The sequence below is a fragment of the Schistocerca piceifrons genome, chromosome 2 (assembly GCF_021461385.2).
Source record: "Schistocerca piceifrons isolate TAMUIC-IGC-003096 chromosome 2, iqSchPice1.1, whole genome shotgun sequence".
Taxonomy (NCBI): Eukaryota; Metazoa; Arthropoda; class Insecta; order Orthoptera; family Acrididae; genus Schistocerca; species Schistocerca piceifrons.
The window spans coordinates 390156649-390178482 of NC_060139.1; the positions used below are offsets into that span (position 1 = coordinate 390156649).

A 21834-nucleotide genomic window follows, 5' to 3' on the forward strand; every position below is an offset into this window, starting at 1 on the left:
GTTAGTATATGCAAGATGATGATTAAGCAATGTCTGATCGCTTAACTCATAAACAAGAAGTGGGTAACTCACAGCTTGAGGTCTGAGTGATGTGCCTCTCCTTCCCAATATGTCCCTCTGCCCTCTCTAAGGAAGGAACATAAAAGTTCCAAAGGCTAGGTATAATTTTTTGTGCTTCTAATTGTTTCTGTTGGCAGTACTTGCCATTTCAGAATTTCACCTCCTTTAACCAAGTACTGGCTAGCCTTACTGTGTCCTTGTAAGTTACCAATATACTTGCTAACTCAAGGGGGGGGGGGGGGGGGGGAGGCGGCACAGAGGTAGAGAGGCATAGTCATATCTCTAGCATTAGCAGTTCTCTGCCCTGCTTTCAGAACAGCTGAAAGTTTGTTGCTGTTCTCCAGTATAAAGTCCATTTTGTGACTCGGATCATGTGCATCTTTAGTTTCCTTGAAAAACTTCCTTGAGATGCTGTACAATATTCAAATAAATACCATAATAAATTATGAATTTAGATATATTTAACTCCATAAACTGAGCCAGTATGTTACTGTTGGTCTGTTATTATGCTCTTCTATGCTATAGGCATGCTTAACTTAGCAGGAATGGAGAATAAATGAACCATAGGTTTATAAAACTAAATGAATACCAGGCACAGACAAAAGACTACTTCTGCAACTCAGTATGATGATATACCTCTCTGTGCTTTGTGTGTCAATCTCTGATCAATATGTACTGTTATAAAAGTTGTCAAGTTAGGAGTAAACTTATTATTTAGCCAGTTTCTACTTTAAGGCCCTGTGTGTAACACATTGTAACTGAAGTGGTAATTATAAAATGCTTGTTTCAGAATCACGCGAAGATGTTGTGGATGAACAAGAAATGGAAAATTATCTAGTGTGTGTAGTTGCATTACAGAGGCTAATGCAAGGTGAGAGAGCTCTTATGGCTGGTATTGTACCTCTGCAGCATCAACACCAAGTGTTTGAAATTGTTATACGGGAAGCCATGGATATGGTTGTACAGGATGGTGAAGTAAGTCTATTCTCGCGTACACCAGAGGGGATCAAATAGTTTTTATTGCATTGTTTAAAATGAAATTGAAGAAAAATTTATCATTTTTAGACACTGGGAATGAATCCTACTACTTCTTGTGATTTCAACATGCTTCTCAATGAAATTATCCATCAGTAATCGGTACATTCTCTGAATGTGTGTACACACACACACACACACACACACACACACACACACACACACTCTCTCTCTCTCTCTCTCTCTCTCTCTCTCTCTCTCTCTCTCTCTCTCTCTCTCTCTCTCTTTTGTACTACAAGTAATACAAGAACAACTGGTGTATGGAAGCTGTATTTTATAGAGAAGTGTGTGATGTGAATATTTCAGTAAACTTTAGAGTTAGAGTGAGTTAAGATTAGATATCTGTTTAATGTTGAACCTACATGCATGACTTGTTCATAAATAACTATAAACTTTGTGACATTTCCACGAACAATGAAATGTCTAAGAGAGTGTTGTCCATGAGTATGTGAAAAGGTAGTTTTACTCTATAAGACATCTTCTTGCACCAGTCATAATTGGTTGTTACTATAGATAACAGAAGTAATTTACAATGCTTACTTATGTCCATCTATTATTTAACTCATTCTCAGTCTATGGAAGCTTTCTTCACTGTGGAATTTTTTGAATACAGTGTGTAACTGGATGAATAAATATATTTTGAGTCTCAGGAAGTCATCAATTTGTATCCTGTCAGGAGCCAGGACTTCAGATACTCCTCAACATAATCTTCACCAATGGGAGAGTTTTTCATATGAAAATGTAGGTACACAATTCTCAGAACTCAACATGAAAATATAGGTTTTTGCCTTTCTGAGTACGAGCATGCTGTAAGGTACAGTTTGATTTTAGATAAGAGAATAGCAATGCAAATTCTGCATAGCTTCTTGTATACTTAGAGATGAGATGGAATATTGTATAAGCTTAAGATTAAATCTGCCTTATAATATATTGACCCTTCACTAACAAATACAGGGCAAAGCTAAGTTTGGCGCTATGCAGGAACAACTACCTAGAAGGCCGACTCCAGTTGTCACAAATGGTTCAGACAGTGACATGCGGTGTAATCGTTTTAGATGAATTAGATGAGTTATGACCATCACTGGAAAGAAACGCAAGAAAATCATTGTGCCATTTAACGACTGGTGCAGCAGTAGCATTATTAGTAGTTTCTGTCAGAAGAATGTCTGTCTGTAATCTATAAAAATCTACAGTTGTATTCTGATCTTGATAAAATTTTGTACTTTTTTCCTTTAAGACAAGATGAAGATCACCTCAGCATAACATTATGTAAAGGAGAAAGGTTGTTACCAAAAAAAAAAGGAGAAATTTTGTTATTAAACATCTGGAAAAGTACTTTGACCGATTTTCTTCAAAGTTCTTGGCTGATTTACTTCAAATTTCTGTGTTCAAATGAAACAATGAAGAAAATTAATGAAAATTAAATGTCTAACAAACAAAATATATTGTGGTAAAGTATCTGTAATTCCTATCGTGAGAATAAATTACGTTGGCAATACCTGTTATGGAGATGGTACAATCAGGCGTCACTAGATCTTGGGACAAGCAAAAGCCTGAGAATTTGACAGAAATATAATTGCAAATTCTTATTTATTGATTAAATGCCATTGTTACATTTGCAACGGAACAAGACTGGCTGTGAAGAACCCATTGTCTGATGTAATAGAGACCACCACCATCACATGGTATGCTGCAGGCAAAGACATATCCATTCCTCCCATTCCGTTGATACCCAGTCATTTCAATATGCCCTTTGATGTGAAGTGATTGCAGTTTCCCATGCAGCTTGCATTTGCTATGAGTATCAACAAGGCAGAGGGCCAATCACTTTGTGTAGCAGATATTAAAGATCCCAGACAGTGTTGCACACTGCAGTTAGTACTGTCATATAGATGCAGTGACATTGTGTGCTCCTAGATGTTATAGCCGTAAATCTTTTTGTTAGTTGTTAGTTCTCTGAAAAACAGCTTGCAGTCTCTTGTTCATATACCTTTCAGAAATTATGATGTGATGGGACATTATTGGTCCAGTAATTTGCATTGTACTAATTGCACATCACAGGCCTATTTTGAAATAATACATGGGTTCTTAATTGATGGGAATTTTTAGAACTCTAGCATTAATTTTTCTGGGAGTTTGAGTATCCTGTTAAATGCGTCTGTGCTTCACCAGGAAAAAACAGCATTTCAGAATCAACCAATCCACCATGCATAGATTGTGATAGCCAGTTTGAGTACTGATGTTGTGCAACAATATCATTTGTTGCAGTACAATTACTGTGGAAGGTTTTAGTTTGAGTTTACGTACGGCTCTGTAAGAGATGCTACTGACGTACCAGTCTTAAGTGTTAAGCAGTATGATTTTCTCAGATTTCTTTCCTAAGCTGCTTGGAACAACTCTAGTTAAACTAAAATCAAAATGCCCTTGTGACTGTCCGAAGAACAAACTGGAGAATATGTGGTAATTAGAGCCTGTCTCTTTGGTATTACATGTAGCATAGCACTGGAGATGAGACTTGTGTCATATGTGTAACACCCTATATTTTAATCTGTTTCTGTTTCTTCTTTGAACGTTCATGTCCCTTGAACGTGCATGTCTGTTTCATCCTTGAACGTGCATGTGTGATAGTCATTTTTTTTCATTCACTATCAGTCAGAATATGACTAACACATTTATGTATTTTAAGCACACAAAAGTCTAGTAGGCAAGAAAAATAAATGTTAGTGCAAATGGGAAAATTTTATTATTCAGGTGTCTCCTGGGCAACATCTTTAGAGTTGTTGTTGTAGTTGTTGTGGTCTTCAGTCCTGAGACTGGTTTGATGCAGCTCTCCATGCTACTCTATCCTGTGCAAGCTCCTTCATCTCCCAGTACTTACTGCAACCTACATCCTTCTGAATCTGCTTCGTATATTCATCTCTTGGTCTCCCTCTATGATTTTTACCCTCCACACTGCCCTCCAATACTAAATTGGTGATCCCTTGATGCCTCAGAACAGGTCCTACCAATCGATCCCTTCTTCTAGTCAAGTTGTGCCACAAATTCCTCTTTTCCCCAATTCTATTCAATACCTCCTCATTAGTTATGTGATCTACCCATCTAATCTTCAGCATTCTTCTGTAGCACCACATTTCGAAAACTATTTATCGTCCATGTTTCACTTCCATACATGGCTACACTCCATACAAATACTTTGAGAAACGACTTCCTGACACTTAAATCTATACTCGATGTTAACAAATTTCTCTTCTTCAGAAACGCTTTCCTTGCCATTGCCAGTCTACATTTTATATCCTCTCTACTTCGACCATCATCAGTTATTTTGCTCCCCAAATAGCAAAACTCCTTTACTACTTTAAGTGTCTCACTTCCTAATCTAATACCCTCAGCATCACCCGACTTAATTCGACTACATTCCATTATCCTCGTTTTGCTTTTGTTGATGTTCATCTTAAATCCTCCTTTCAAGACACTATCCATTCCGTTCAACTGCTCTTCCAAGTCCTTTGCTGTCTCTGACAGAATTACAATGTCATCGGCGAACCTCAAAGTTTTTATTTCTTCTCCATGGATTTTAATACCTACTCCAAATTTTTCTTTTGTTTCCTTTACTGCTTGCTCAATATACAGATTGAATAACATCGGAGAGAGGCTACAACCCTGTCTCACTCCCTTCCCAACCACTGCTTCCCTTTCATGTCCCTCGACTCTTATAACTGCCATCTGGTTTCTGTACATATTGTAAATAGTCTTTCACTCCCTGTATTTTACCCCTGCCATGTTTAGAATTTGAAAGAGAGTATTCCAGTCAACATTGTCAAACGCTTTCTCTAAGTCTACAAATGCTAGAAATGTAGGTTTGCCTTTCCTTAACCTTTCTTCTAAGATAAGTCGTAAGGTCAATATTGCCTCACGTGTTCCAATATTTCTATGGAATCCAAACTGATCTTCCCCAAGGTTGGCTTCTATTAGTTTTTCCATTCGTCTGTAAAGAATTTGCATTAGTATTTTGCAGCTGTGGCTTATTAAACTGATTGTTTGGTACTTTTCACATCTGTCAACACCTGATTTCTTTGGGATTTGAATTATTATATTTTTCTTGAAGTCTGAGGGTATTTCGCCTGTCTCATACATCTTGCTCACCAGATGGTAGAGTTTTGTCAGGACTGGCTCTCCCAAGGCTGTCAGTAGTTCTAATGGACAGTTGTCTACTCATGAGGCCTTGTTTCAACTTAGGTTTTTCAGTGCTTTGTCAAACTCTTCACACAGTATTGTCTCTCCCATTTCGTCTTCATCTACATCCTCTTCCATTTCCATAATATTGTCCTCAAGTACATCGCCCTTGTATAGACCCTCTATATACTCCTTCCACCTTTCTGCTTTCCCTTCTTTGCTTAGAACTGGGTTTCCATCTGAGCTCTTGATATTCATACAAGTGGTTCTCTTTTCTCCAAAGGTCTCTTTAATTTTCCTGTAGGCAGTATCTATCTTACCCCTAGTGAGATAAGCCTCTACATCCTTACATTTGTCCTCTAGCCATCCCTGCTTAGCCATTTTGCACTTCCTGTCAATCTCATTTTTGAGACGTTTGTATTCCTTTTTGCCTGCTTCATTTACTGCATTTTTATATTTTTTCCTTTCATCAATTAAATTCAATATTTCTTCTGTTACCCAAGGATTTCTACTAGCCATCGTCTTTTTACCTACCTGATCCTCTGCTGCCTTCACTACTTCATCCCTCAGAGCTAACCATTCTTCTTCTACTGTATTTCTTTGCCCCATTTGAGACAATTGTTCCCTTATGCTTTCCCTGAAACTCTGTGCAACCTCTGGTTTTATCAGTTTGTCCAGATCCCATCTCCTTAAATTCTCACCTTTTTGCAGTTTCTTCAGTTTTAATCTACAGCTCATAACCAATAGATTGTGGTCAGAGTCCACATCTGCCTCTGGAAATGTCTTACAATTTAATACCTGGTTCCTAAATCTCTGTCTTACCATTATATAATCTATCTGATACCTTCTAGTATTTCCAGGATTCTTCCATGTGTACAACCTTCTGTTATGATTCTTGAACCAAGTGTTAGCTATGATTAAGTTATGCTCTGTGCAAAATTCTACCAGACGGCTTCCTCTTTCATTTCTTTCCCCCAATCCATATTCACCTACTATGTTTCCTTCTCTCCCTTTTCCTACTCTCGAATTCCAATCACCCATGACTATTAAATTTTCATCTCCCTTCACTACCTGAATAATTTCTTTTATCTCATCATACATTTCATCAATTTCTTCATCATCTGCAGAGCTAGTTGGCATATAAACTTGTACTATTGTAGTAGGCATGGGCTTCGTGTCTATCTTGGCCACAATAATGCGTTCACTATGCTGTTTGTAGTATCTTACCCGCACTCCTATTTTTTTATTCATTATTAAACCTACTCCTGCATTTCCCCTATTTGATTTTGTATTTATAACCCTGTATTCACCTGACCAAAAGTCTTGTTCCTCCTGCCACCGAACTTCTCTAATTCCCACTATATCTAACTTTAACCTATCCATTTCCCTTTTTAAATTTTCTAATTCACTTGCCCGCTTAAGGGTTCTGACATTCTACGCTCCATTCCATAGAAGGCCAGTTTTCTTTTTCCTGATAACGACGTCGTCCTGAGTAGTCCCCACCCGGAGATCCAAATGGGAGACTATTTTACCTCCGGAATATTTTACCCAAGAGAACGCCATCATCATTTAACCATACAGTAAAGCTGCATGCCCTGGGGAAAAGTTACGGCTGTAGTTTCCCCTTGCTTTCAGCCGTTCGCAGTACCAGCACAGCAAGGCCGTTCTGGTTAGGGTTACAAGGCCAGATTAGTCAATCATCCAGACTGTTGCCCCTGCAACTACTGAAAAGGCTGCTGTCCCTATTCACTACCTGAATAATTTCTTTAGAGTTCTAGTTAAAATAAACAGTTGCTTTTTACTTCCTATTAAAATCAGAAATTATGGTGGGAAAAAATTATATAGTAATTTTCCAAAATGAAAATAACACTAAACAACGTAAATCTGTAAGGATTGTAAGAATGGGAAAAGAGAAATATACATTAACAAATTTTTGTTCATATTTCTCCTGTCAAGTGCACTTCCAAAAATGATAAACCTCCCACCCCCACCCCCCTCTTCACCCCTGTCCATTAATCCAAAGACACATAGATGTTTCCCCAATAACTAAATGTGTTTCTCTTCATTTGTGTGACAGCTTATTCTGTAATATGAGGTCTTCAATAGCACAACATATTCAGATAAATTCTGAAATTTTTAAACCGATTCAAATGTAATCTGCTCCAGTGCAAAATAAATGAAACTTAGAAACTGATAGGAGAGAAATAAGTATTGCATTCTAAAAGAAACTCAGAATCTTATATTCATGTTACAGAATACTACAGAGACGAAACTTCCTGGAAAATATCTATTTATCAACTGATGCATCCAGCATTACAAATTATGCATCTTCACAGTTTTATTTCTACCAGTGCCTCCCACAGGTTTGAAAGGATTCTTTCACACTGCAGCAACCTATTCATAGTTATGAAACCAGGAGTTTTACTCCAACAGAAAGTTTCTTATTTTCTTTACTTTCACAATATCTGTGCTGTGGTGAAAACTTAACCAGGAGGGAGGCCAGATTAATGTGATTTTAAGGAAGGAGAAGCACAGAAATATTAGGATATTTGAAACAGATAATTGAGAAAGGTGGATAAAGAAGCGGAAATGAAAAGATCAGCATAAGATGAGATCCAATGAAAGATAAATTACTTACAGAGTACAGCACTATAAATTCAACAAGCAATCCTACTGAGGCTTCCATCCAGAAATATTTGCCTCAAACAAAATGACAACTATAGCCACTTTGACAGTTCAAAAAGAAAATTCTGTGGAATTTTATCTGTAATAAATTATAAATGTGTTTTTAATTAAGGTAATGTGAAGTACTTTACAAATCAGCAAAGTGCAAATGCTACAAGTGAAAAAAATTAAAATCACAAGGCAATACAAGAGTCAGTATAGAGCATATTCAGATAAATGAACCTTAAGCTGGAAGCTCTCGCTGGGACTTAATCTGCAGGAAGTATGTATTTAAAGTAATCTGAAAATGTTCCTATAATTTTACTTTCTGGATTTTATTGTGTTGCTGCAATGAGTCCTGCAGTTAATTTTCTTTGAAATCACAAGTAGAATGCGGAGGCAGTTCATGACATCCAAATCAGCTTGTATGAGGGTAATCCCAAAAGAAATGACTCCAAAGCACTGGGCCTATGAGGGAACTGTTTGCATGTTTGTTGGCAACACTATTTTTTGCCTTGTTCCCTCTGCTCTCTACAGAATCCACCTCACGTCCACTGGGGCTTTCAGTCTTGGCTGGGCAACCAGTTGTAATGGAGCTCCCATTAGCTACTACAGCGAAGTTCGTGCAGTTATTTGGTTTTTGGGTGCGAAAGGTGTTAATCTAATCATCATTCATCAACAGTTGAAGGAAGTGTGTTAAGAGTCTGTATTAATGTCAGAAATGTCTGCAAGTGGTGTAGAGAGTTTGTAGGTGGTCGTACTGAAATTTGACAAGGAAAGAAACAGGAGATCGTCAGTTCCCAAAGAGACAATTGCAGAGGTTGAAATAAATCGTGCTTCAAGATTGGTGGACGACTTTGATGAGCTCAGCAATGTTGTTCGTGAGGGTTCTCAAAGCAGCATTCACTGGACTTTGACTGGAGAGTTGAACTTTTGGAAGGTGTGCGCAGGATAGAGCCCGAGAATGCTGACAGAAGATTACAAATGGCTGTGCGTTGAAACTTCCCACCAATTCCTTCAATGTTATTCAGATGAAAAGCACAGCATTTTCGATTCAATAGTCATGGGTGAGGAAACGTGGGATCTCCACTTCACACCTGAAACCAGACAACAATCATGAGTGGCAGCCTTCTGATTCACCCAAGCCAGGAAAATAAAGAACACAGTCTGCCAGTAAAATCATGACGACTGTGTTTTGGGATTGAAAGGGGATATTGTTGGTCAACTTCATGGTTCTTGGAACAACAATAAATGCTGACAGGTATTTTCAGACTTCAAAAAAACTCGTACAGGCAATTCAGAACTGAAGAAGACGATTGTTGAGCAAGGACATAAACTATCTCCACGACAATGCTTGTCCCCACATTGCACATCAAACAATGGATCTTCTGCAACAGGTTGGATAGTACATCAGTACCCTGCCACCCTGTAGTCTGACTTAGCGCCCAGCGAGTAGCAATTGTTTCCCAAGTCGAAAGAACACTTGGCTGGTAAGCACTTCAGCAATAATGGGGTGAAAGATGAGGTCTAATGCTTCTTCAATAGCGTGATGGTGGGCTGGTATGACGTGAGCATACAAAAACTGCCACAGCATTTACAAAAATGGCATTTGATTGAAATGGCAATTACATGGAAAAACAGAAGAATGTTCAAGCTTCAAAACTATGTGCAATTTATTGTAAATAAATGTTTCTTTATATTTCTTTTAAAAAACTGAAAACTTACATATGGCATACCCTTTGTAATAAACAAAAGTGAGAAAAGGCAACACCATCATGTGTAGCTGATCAGAAAGATGTGTAACATTTACTCCTTTCGGTCAATACAGTCATTTTCAGACTCTTCAGTTAACAATGTGACCAATGTGAGGATTTTGCAGTGATGTACAGGGCAAGGTCCTAACAGAGGTGTTTTGGTATTGGCCCTCCTTAGACATACTGTAAAGTGGCAGCTGTGTATCTGTGTTAATGGATGGCTCTTCTAAGAGCCTATTTATTTATTTGTCATTAGCCAACATAAGTTGGAATAGACAATTACATACTTTAAAAGTTGATCACATTTGATAGTTTACATGTGTAGCTTTACTGTATACATTCAAATTCCTCAATACTGTACTATACTATACTATATACATTCAAATTCCTTAATACTATACACACACTTATCAATTAACAATTTGTGAATGTGCTTACGGAAGGTATCACATGGTAAGTCTCTCACTGGTGGTGGTAGCTTGTTATATAATTTCATCCCTATTTGTTTGAAGCTACTTTGGGCCTTACACAGTCTTACAAAATCTACATCTACATTATTTCTGTATCTAGTTTCATGCGAATGGATGTCTGTTTTGCAAGGTAGTGTATGTATTTGATTTTTTGTAAAGAGAAGACATGTTGTAATGTAAAGGGAAGGTACAGTCAAGATGCTGAGGTCTTTAAAATGCTCCACATGCACACTGTCTGAGCACCATGAGAGTTGCCCCATAGTTTTATTGCATACTGGAGGTGACCCTGAAAGAAGGCAAAGTAAGAAGTTAAAAGTTGTTTGCTAACTAATGTTTTTAATTTCTTTAACAAGAAGACTACTCTTGATAGTTTGGTACATAACTGTTCGGTATGGCAGTTCCAAGTCATTTTAGGATCTAGGTGGATTCCAAGAAGCCTTACTGAGTCTGATTCATTTACGTTTTCGTTAAGCTTGTGCAGGTAGAAAAACATAGTCTCAGTTTTGCTACTGTTTAGGATTAGCATGTTACTGTGGAGCCATATGGCAGCCTTTTCAAGACTAGCTTTTGTTTTTTGTTTCTCCTTCTCCAATTTATGGCCCATAGTAATCAGGGTAGTGTCATCAGCATATATTATTGGCTTGTCAGGCAATAAAGTAGGCAAGTCATTCATGTAATTAAGAAAAGGAATGGCCCAAGCACTGAGGCTTGTGGCACACCTTTAACTACTGGCAGGGCATTTGATTGACAGTTATTTACGATGACCACTTGAGTTCTGTTAGTCAAATATGATCCAATTAGTGTCAGTTCATTATTCTTGATACCATAGCACTCCAACTTATTTATGAGTATTTCATGTGACACAGTATCAAATGCTTTGCTCAGATCTAGTAGTAAGGCACATGTGTAGGAATTGATCTAGTAGTAAGGCACATGTGTAGGAATTGTTCTCAAAGCCATTAAGAACGTCTGTTACAAGAGTTGCTACTGCATTTACTGTAGGAAAACCTGGCCTAAATCCAAAGAGTGACGAGGAGATAAGATTATGATCATCAAAATAGTTGCAAAGTTGAATTAATACAACATTCTATTACCTTGGATATTATAGGTATGAGAGATATTGGGTGATAACTTTCAGGTTTTTTTCCCCTTTTTTATAAATAGGGACAACAATAGTAGCCTTCAGGACCTCAGGAAATTTTCCAGTTTTAAAGGTATTACTGATCAGAAAGGTAAGAGGGGCAACAATTATGTCAATTATTTGTTTCAGGATGTTGTTTGAGATACCATACAGATCTTCACTGTAAGATGGTTGTAGGTTTGTGACCACTTTGTGTACAATTTGGCAGGTAACCTGCTTCCATTTAAAGGATACGTTATTGTCAGGTATGTTATGGAAAAAGCTTCCAGATGTTGCATCATTTGGTGCAGAGGTAGGAGCAGCTTCATACTTAGTGCTGTTTATAAAGAATTCTTTCAATTTATCTGGCAATATTGGAAATTCTTGTATGTTTTTATGTTTTCCTGCTATTGTGTTGATTACCTTCCAAGCTATTTTGTATTTGTTGCTTGGAATTTTCTATTGGCTCTTTGCTTTTCTGTCTGTATTTCCATTCTGTACCTCTTCCTGGATTCTTTGTACCTCTGTTTCCAGTCTAGATTACCAGTTTTAGCCATTTATGTAGGGCAATAAGAGTTTTTCTCTGGCCATGCAGGTTAGGAGTGAACCAATTGTTCCACTTTTTCTTGTTTGATACACCTTGTGTTTTCACCTTTACAGTTACTTGTGGGCAGCAGCTTTGAACTAAGCTTATTAGTATGTTAATAAATATGTTAAAAGCATTGCCATTGCTATCACAGTTATATACTCTATCCCACTCAAGTTCTGAGAATTTTTCTCTTCGCTGTGTGATGTTGGCTGGATATAACAGTCTGATCCTCTTAATGTGTTTAGGTTGCTGAATAGGGTATGTTTCACAGTTGACCATTTGTTTATGATTGACTGTACATTTAGATGCAAAATTAAAATTCTGTTGTCAGCAAGGATAGGCAAAGAATTTGACACTTCTGTATTTACAGTTTTTATGGCACTGACTGGGGCATAATAGTTCATAAAAACTTTATAGAAATATGACTGGCTATAGAAAGGAAAAAAGAGCTGAAACCTAGGTCCAGCATATAGCTTACATCTCTCAAAGACCACTAAGGAGGTTGTAGAATGTAGCAGGTTTGGTCCTCATGTACAAAGACGCCTTTGGGTAATGTAATTATATCATTTCTTGTTACTTTATGACTACAGAAGAAAACTGTATTGTGTCATGATATTGCTGTTGGTGGAAGAATGCAAGCATGTTTCTTAAAACCACTATAAGGCTGTAATTGCTCTCGAGAAATTAAATGACATTATATTGCTTCTCTTATTTCCAATGATAAAGATTATAATTTACATAAATAATTTCTTATTTATATGTCACTCAATCACTATTTAATTTCAGAGCATAGCAGCAAGAGCAAAACGTTGCATCAGCCGACATGATTTCGCAGCAGTCCTGGTTGTTTTCCCTATCTTGAAGCATCTACTGACCCTGAGGCCAGAGTTTGAGCGAACTATGGAAGGCTGTGACCAGAATGTCCGTGCCAAGTTTTCCTCAATTCTGCGAATGTTACATACAACTGTAAGTATGCCTGTCACTTGTTAAATTTGATGTTTTTGTTACCAAATGAGATTTAGAACAGATACTGATTAATAGAAATTTTATTCTTGGATATGATAACATTGTCCTCTATACTTGCCATACATTGGAAAACTGCACGATCTAAAAAAATGCCATGAATTGAAAAAATGGTAGCAGTGATTTTGCATAGTGATCATGCACAGGAAACTGCGTATAAAATTACTACCTAACAAATTGAGTGGTGAATGTCTGTTTTTTTCCCTCGTCTAAAGTTCACCTGTGTTTCTGTAGTGTATCTGGAATTATATTACCTTCTTGAGTTTGTATGTATTTATCAGTTCCTCAGCTGAATTGGGCTATCCTTATTGGTATATTAGAAACATGGAGTTTGGCTTATGTACAAATAGCATTCATGTAAAAACAACTTGACAGTTGCTAATGCTACTATAAATTGTGGACTAAATAATTAGACTAAAATTCTTCCATTTCTCTTCAAATGCAAGCTGGAAATCACACTAAAATTATGCAGGTTCTCTTTGAAATTGAGTCTTAACTCAGACTACAATTATGCCATTTCTCCTCAAATGCATGCTGGTATGAAAATATTAATGCTTTGTAGCACTCTCTCTGTGCTATAAGTCAACTCAGACATGGGACACAGCTGTCTGTTTTTGACTGTGCATCCTCTTATGTCACATCATCTCTTCCATCACCATGAGTACTACATTGCTCACGGCACCAGGTTGATATTTTTCTTTGGAATTCTGTGAAGTGTTAGTTGGTGAATGACGCAACCAGCCATAAATAATGCTTTTTAAATGTTTTATTTTAGTACCATAACCAGTTTTGGGTTACCATGGCCTTCTTTATATGATTAATATTTTTCGTTAGGTAAATGTTCTAAAACTTGATGTATGTATTCGTGAATTCCACCACAGCACCCATACTGTAAATAAATTACTGTGGCACAGTTCATAATATTATTCTTAAAATGCGTGTTGAGCATCGCACTTGTGTTATACACTTGATGTTTTTGTTTAAATTAAGCAAAGATGCTAGGATATCATTCATTAAATACTGACCAAGGGCGTAAACAGAGCAAAGATGATGTGTGGAATGTGCAAATTGAAACATGTTAATAACAAAAAAATGTTTGCACATTAAGCATAATCTCATTATTAAAAGACAGTAGGATAAACTGTTTTTACTAGATTTTTTTACTGTCAGTGGAAATTATTGATGAAATACTTCATAGCCAACTGACTTCATATTGTAAAGTAGACATATATGTATATATAGACACACATATACACACATTTAATATATACAGATATTTGATTATCATTAAAATTCATAAATTAACTGCAGGTAATATAAAATGAAAAAAAAAATACTGGTGTCTTAAATTGCAGTCGTATGACTGTTAGGGGTCCATTTGTGTTTCATTTCTTATATTGAAGCTTCTGCTGGTCTACCCAAGATAAAAGCTGGGCAGTTGTCCCAAAAAACCTTGTAAATTCCTGATTTTTCTAGGCCCAGCTTGGTCGTTTCAGTGCTGTGGAAAATGTTATGTTGCACAACATTATTGGTGTAGTCACACCACTGCAGTTTAAGATACCAATATATAACTGTATAAATATAAAGAACCATGACGAACAAATGTGTTACCCTCATCCCTGCCTCCAACTTATTAATTATGTATTTCCTGCAATTAACTTATGAACTGTGGTGATAATCAAATATCTGTATATATAAATGTGTGCATGTAAACGTCTACTTTATGCACATATACAGACACAAGCAGACATATGTAAAGGCAAAGAGTTTGGCCAGAGATGTCAGTCGAGGTGGAAGTACAGAGGCAAAGATGTTGTTGAATGACAGGTGAGGTATGAGCAGCGCCAACTTGAAATTAGCGGAGTTTGAGTCCTGGTGGGTAACGGGAAGAGAGGATATATTGAAGGGCAAGTTCTCATCTCCGGAGTTCTGATAGGTTGGTGTTAGTGGGAAGTATCCTGATAACCCAGACGGTGTAACACTGTGCCAAGATGTGCTGGCCGTGCACCAAGGCATGTTTAGCCACAGAGTGATCCTCATTACCAACAAACACTGTCTGCCTGTGTCCGTTCATGCGAATGGACAGTTTGTTGCTGGTCATTCCCACATAGAAAGCTTCACAGTGTAGGCAGGTCAGTTGGTAATCACGTGGGTGCTTTCACACGTGGCTCTGCCTTTGATCGTGTACACCTTCCGGGTTACAGGACTGGAGTAGGTGGTGGTGGGAGGGTCCATGGGACAGGTTTTACTCCGGGGGCAGTTACAAGGGTAGGAGCCAGAGGGTAGGGAAGGTGGTTTGGGGATTTCATAGGTATGAACCAAGAGGTTACGAAGGTTAGGTGGATGGCGGAAAGACACTATTGGTGGAGTGGGGAGGATTTCATGAAGGATGGATCTCATTTCAGGGCAGGATTTGAGGAAGTCGTATCCCTGGTGGAGAGCCACATTCAGAGTCTGATCCAGTCCCGGAAAGTATCCTGTCACAAGTGGGGCACTTTCGGGGTTCTTCTGTGGGAGGTTCTGGGTTTGAGGGGATGAGGAAGTGGCTCTGGTTATTTGCTTCTGTACCAGGTCGGGAGGGTAGTTGTGGGATGCGAAAGCTGTTTTCAGGTTGTTTGTGTAATGGTTCAGGGATTCAGGACTGGAGCAGATTCATTTGTCACGAAGACCTAGGCTGTAGGGAAGGGACAGTTTGATATGGAATGGGTGGCAGCTGTCATAATGGAGGTACTGTTTCTTGTTGGTGGGTTTGGAGGAAAGGTTAACTACTGAATTAAGGTGTTGTGGTTCCAGATTGTGTTGATTAGAAGTTTGAGGCTTTGGGGGGAGTGGAGCTGGAAGTGGGAGATTGAGTAGATGGGAGAGACTGGGTCTGTGTGTAATGAGAGGAGGTTGAGGTTTGCTGGAAAGGTTGTGGAGGGCGAGTGAGTTGCCTTTCCGGAGGTGGGAAACCAGGAGATTGGATAGTTTTTTGAGGTGGAGGGTGGCATGCTGTTCTAATTTGCGGTTGGCCTGTAGGAGGATGCTCTGAACAGCCGGTGTGGATGTGGGAGAGGAAAGATTGAGGACTTTTATTAAGGATGGGAGTTGACGGGTGTGTTCATTGGCTGAGTTGATGTGTAAGTGAAGGATTAGGTGGGTGAGGGCTACGGATGGTTCAGTTTGGAACTGGTATAGGGACTGATGGAAAGAAGGGTTACAGCCAGAGATGGGAACTTTTAAGTGTGAGGCCTTTGGGGGTAATGCCAAATGTCAGACAAGCCTGAGTAAATAAAATATAGGAGCGTAATCTGGCTAGGGCGAAGGCATGTTTGCGGAGGGAATGTAAATAAAACTTAATGGGGTCGTTGTGGGGATGTTGTGAGGGTGACATGGTATTAATGAAACAGCTAATACCTAATATAGTGACACAAAATAGTCAAGTATTCGTGTGCAGTGTGGAGCAGACCACATGCTGTTGATCAAAACATGGAGTATGAGGAAATTTACAGCTCCTCCCTCATTTTTTTTTTCTCGAGTTCTTCAATGTTGTGAGATTAGTGTCCTTTCATACCCCTTTTCATGCATGAAATAAGAAAAAGTTGGACAGGGCCGGCCAAGTGAGTAAGGTGTGTGGGGCAGTGGAACCATGCCATTTTTAGCCAAAAACTGTCTAACAGAGATGGCTGTGTGTGCAGGTGCATTGGCATGATAGAAGAACGAGTCTCCTGTCTGCCACAAATAGTCTTTTTTGACTGCACAATCTTCATACAACTTCCAAATAACAGGTTTCATTGACGGTGTGATGTGGGAAACCAACTCTGATTGAACTACGTCCTTGGCATCAAAAAAGCAAATCAGCATTGTTTTGATGTTTGATTTGACTTGACATCATTTTTTTGGATGGGGTGACAATGATGTCTTCCACTGCTGCTTTGTTTATGAGTCATAACCATAGCACCACAACTCATCACCAGTAATGACCTTTGACAGAAAATCTGGATCAGTTGCAAGCTGTTGTTTCAATGGACAACATGTTTCAACTTGACATTCCTTTTTACTGTCAGTTAGAACCTGAGAAACAAATTTGGTAGCAACCTTTTTCATCCCAAACCTTTTGTTAAAATTCACTGAACTTTGCTCCAAGATAACCCGCTATTCTCTGACAGTTGATCAGTTGTCTGTCAACAGTATGTGAGCACAAACTCTCGAATTTTTTCAACATTTTCATCAATTTGGGCTGTTGATGGATGTCCAGAACGAGGTTTGTCATAAATCAACATGTCGCCATTTTTAAATCAAGCAGATTCACTTGGGCACCTAAGTTTTTCCTATAGTGTCATCTTGTTAAGCTGTTTTCAACAATAAAATAGTTTCAGCAACATTTTGACCAAATAGAAAACAAAATTTCACAGCTGCGCATTGTTCATTTAAACTTGGTATAAAAAACAATGAAACAAGAACAAAGCACTGCTAGCAGAAACAATCACTGCAGATGTGAACAAGTCGACAACACAGGCGGCACTGAACTGCCAATGTGTTGTACTATACACGCCAAGTGGCAGAAATGCATTCTACGCAAGCTCCGACCATGGCAGTGTTTTTTCGGTATTGTTTGGGTACCCCCTCATCATATTAATACATTCAATTTAGTTATGATTACTGCCCTTGTAAGTCAGACGGCTATAATACACTGATTGATGGTACACAGAGCTAGTACTATATGAGGAAATTTAGTATGAAAGACTAAACTTGATCTTTGGAGGGAAAAGTGAAATTTAGAGAATCTGGTAGATCTACTTCAAATGTAAATGTAGCAATAGAGGGTTGTGGGAAAAGACTCACCGATTTGGCTTACGTAATACTGAAAATTCTGAAACCTTGCAATTTATTTTGGTCAGATTCTTAATTTCCAGAACCAATCTATACGCTTGAATATTCAAACACTTGTGAAAATCTAGATGATGATTTGCCTCCAACTATCAAAGAAATTGAAGTTGATAAAACCTTATAAAGCTAGTGGAGAAGACTCTACTACAGCAGAACTTTTCAAGTGGTCTGTACCAAAGATAAAAAAAGAACTAAAATTAGTCTTTGAGAAAACATGGAAAACGGAAAAACTCCCAAGAGAGTGAAGGTGACCTTGATACGTCCTCTACATAAGAAACGCAATCACCAAAATGTCAACAACTGCAGACAAATTTCTTTGCAACCATAACATATTTTTCAAGATTATACTAAAAAGAATAGAAATAACACTGGATAGGTGCTTTTAGGAAGGGCAGATCATATTCTGAACAAATATTTAATCTGAAGTCAGTCCTTTGCCACAGATTAGTGAATTCAAAATATGTTTGTTGATTTCCAAAAGGCCATTGATTCTGTAGACAGAAATGGTAGATGAAATAAACTGTGTTGGTAGGAGCAGATTGATGGCCCTTTCAGAGTCCTAGATTATTTTGCCTGAATGTGCTGTTGGAAAAGGTAAAACACACTCTAAAAGACTTATGCATAGTGTATAAGGGATTTATGAGCAGTAGTTTTCACAATGGCACAACAGACGTGTGGTTAAGAGCATTGACTGGTAATTTATTTGCTCAGGTTGGATCTCTGCTCCTGCCATAATCTTTTTTTCCATTTTATTTTATTTCTCACAATGTTACACAATTAATTATAAAATTTAAATATATTTACTCAATTCAGTTTATATATTTGTAAAATTAATATATTTGATTTAATTACAAGTAAGTCAAAAGGTTATAGGCCACCCCATTGTAGGGAATTGGTAAAATTTTGCGTGAGCTGCCACTGAACACTACAGAAATATATTAGAAAAAGATATACATTAGCCTGTCTCTAAAGTGAGGCAGGGAGGACTTACAATCAGCACATTGTGATGTTACTGATTCGAGTAAGTAATGATACTTTTCTATCTTCACCTATAATATCAATATTTTTTAATTTCATAGTGTTGTAAGAAATATCAGAGTACAGGGTGATGGTCTTAACCACCACCACCACCACCACCACCACCACCACCACCATCATCCCCATCCTTGCATCAGTCCGAGCTTATCCATTTCTAATGACCTTGATGTTGGCAGGATGTTAAATTCTGATCTTCCTTTCTCCCTTTTGAATTTGATTCACTACATTGACCTACCCATCTAATTTTCAGTGTTCTCCTGTAGCACCACATTTCAAAAGCTTCTCTGAACTGTTTATCACCCACATTTCACTTGTGTACAAGGCTACACCCCAAACATACTTTTATAAAAGACTTCCTAACTTTTAAATTTATATTGGATGTTAGCAAATTTATATTTTTCAGAAACTGTTTTATTGCTTTTGCCAGTCTACATTTTATATGTTCTGTACTTCGGTCATCACTTGCTTTGCAATCCAAACAATAAAAATAATATACTACTTTTATTATCCCATTTCCTAATCTAATTATATCAGATTCACTGACTTAATATAAATTAACCCTGTTTTCATTTTGTTATGTTTATCTTATAAATCCTTTGCAAAATCCTATACATTCTGTTTAACTCGTCTACCAAGTCTTTTGTCTTCTTGGACAGAACATTGTCATTATCACACCTCAGAGCCCTGTTACCCACAGAATTTCACTGTGTTTATTCCACTCAACCTTTTCAAAAGTTTCTCCGATCTGCAAATGCTATGTTGCAAGTTCACCTTTTCTTTCCATCTGTCTTCTAAGATAAGTTATAAAGTCAGCATTACACACGTTTCTGCATATATCCTAAAGCTAAATTGATCGTGCCCTAGTGTTTCCATTAATTTGTGTCAGCATTTTGGAACCATGACTTATTAAATTGATGGTGTGTATTATTCACACCTATCAGCATCTGCCTTCTTTGAAATTGTGATTATTACATTATTCTTGAAGTCTTGGGGTATTTCACGTGTCTCATATATCTTGCATGCCAGGTGGGATAATTTTGTTGTTGTGTTCTCCCAAGGATATCAGTAATTCAGAGGGAATGTTGTCTATGCAAGCAGCATTGTTTTGACACAGGTCTTTCAATCTCTGACTCTTCTCGCAGTCTCATGTGTCCTGTCTCTTTTTTGTCCATTTCCTCATCTCTTCTATAGTAATATCTTCACATAGGCTAGGAGTGTATTACAATAGACATCTCAGGAGAGAAGACTCTAACAGTATTGAAAAAATTCCAATGGAAAAGTGTTTGATTGCACACCTGAAAATTTTGAGCACAAACCGTGATAATATTTTAACACTAAAGAACCATTCAGTTGTTGATGTGTAAAAGTGGTTGGACTTTGTAGAACAAAATTGTAGAATTGTGGTAAGATTCAAGAAAATGCAGTTTCATCATTCAGTTGAGTGCCAGAGCAGTTAGCAAGCTGAAAAGGCTTTCATCTAATCAGAGTTCTTTTGGTGACTGAGGAAGAAGTTACTGTAAAAGAAATTTGATTTTAGGTATACACATGAGCCTGCCCAATGCCAGTAGAGGAGGAAAAACAATGATTAATCAGAGGTACTTTTGCACCTAGTAAACCCAGTGAGCTTTTTCAATTAGAGTCTATAGAAAAGTACGAGGACATGACTATTTTCCACAGATTATACAAGTGGGCGAGAATTGATTTACTCAACTTGAGAACTTCAGTGACTTGTGGATATCTTTTTTCAAAAGCAAGAGCCACTATTCTCAAAGAGAGAAAGCCGCAGTCACAAAAGAGAGAAGTTTGCCTTGTGACACACATCTGGTGTAGCTAATATGTTTAGCATATTTCAAGCAGACATAAAATAATGGAAAGTCCAGGTGAGAATTTCAACAGTTATGGAAAGGATAGATTGTTCACCTTCAAGACAGGCACAACAAAAAGACTGTTACACATTAAGCTTTCGGCCTAAGCCTTCATCAGAAAAGAGAAACACATTCACACAAGTCAGCACACATCTCACACACGACTGCTATACCATTATCTCTGGCTAATAAGGCATGCCTGAAGTTCGCAACGTGTAACAGTCTTGTCGTTGTCTGTCTACAATTCAACATGTCATCTTTCAGTGAGTAGCAGTCTATCCTTTCTATAATTGTTTCAAGTAGATATGACATGACTGATACACTCTGAAAACAAGTTCACTTGTAATAATAGTATTAAATTTACATCGAGGCCTATATTTTAATTTGTGTCTTAAATGTTTGTCCTTTACTGTTATGTTTGTAGTTGATTTTATACACAAGTTGACTCATGCAAATATAGCTTAATTTCTGTATTTCATCTTAATTTCAGAATAGGTCTTTTGGTCCTAAAGGAAAGGTTTTAATAATGGCACATATATGTAGCACAAAGTTTATGTTAAGGCGTGTAATTTTGTTGTCTACTGCTAACCTGTGTTAGCTGGTGGCTACAGTTGACACATAAACAAAAAGAAAACTAATGTAATGGTGTGTGCAATAGGCAGACATTCTGGAAGATTAAATATTAAATTTAGACACAAGAAACTCAAGATGATAAGGCTGAATTTTGGTGCGTCGAAAGTGGAACAGATAAAGAAGAAAGATGCAAAGATTTGAGAATTGCACAAGGCTACAGGTCTTTCTATAAAAAGCAACAATGACTAACATATAAAAATATAAACATTGAGACCAGAAAAAGATTACTGAAAAGATCTTTAGAGCACAGTTGCGAGGGTCTAAAATGTGGACGAAGGGAAAGACAGAAATGAAATGATTCAAGGTGTAGAAGTGTGATGTTACAGTGTGCTGTTGAGGATCGCGGAATGAAATTCTCCTCCAACGAATCATTTAGGAAAAATACCTAGTAAAAAACATACTGAATAGGTGTGTGTGTGTGTGTGTGTGTGTGTGTGTGTGTGTGTGTGTGTGTGTGTGTGTGTGTGAGAGAGAGAGAGAGAGAGAGAGAGAGAGAGAGAGAGAGAACATAATGCAGACTGCCAGTGTGTGGGATGTTTGT

At 37.7% G+C, this 21834-nt stretch overlaps 1 protein-coding gene across 2 annotated transcripts in view; it reads left to right on the forward strand.

The window, feature by feature from the left end:
- Positions 1 to 21834, forward strand: part of LOC124776919 (exocyst complex component 7) — a 130086-nt gene that overhangs the window by 82044 nt on the left and 26208 nt on the right. For both annotated transcript variants that reach the window (XM_047252132.1, XM_047252131.1), the window contains exons 8-9: positions 851 to 1035; positions 12652 to 12831. In XM_047252132.1, coding sequence (XP_047108088.1) covers positions 851 to 1035; positions 12652 to 12831 — 365 coding nt within the window. The remainder of the gene's footprint in view (positions 1 to 850; positions 1036 to 12651; positions 12832 to 21834) is intronic.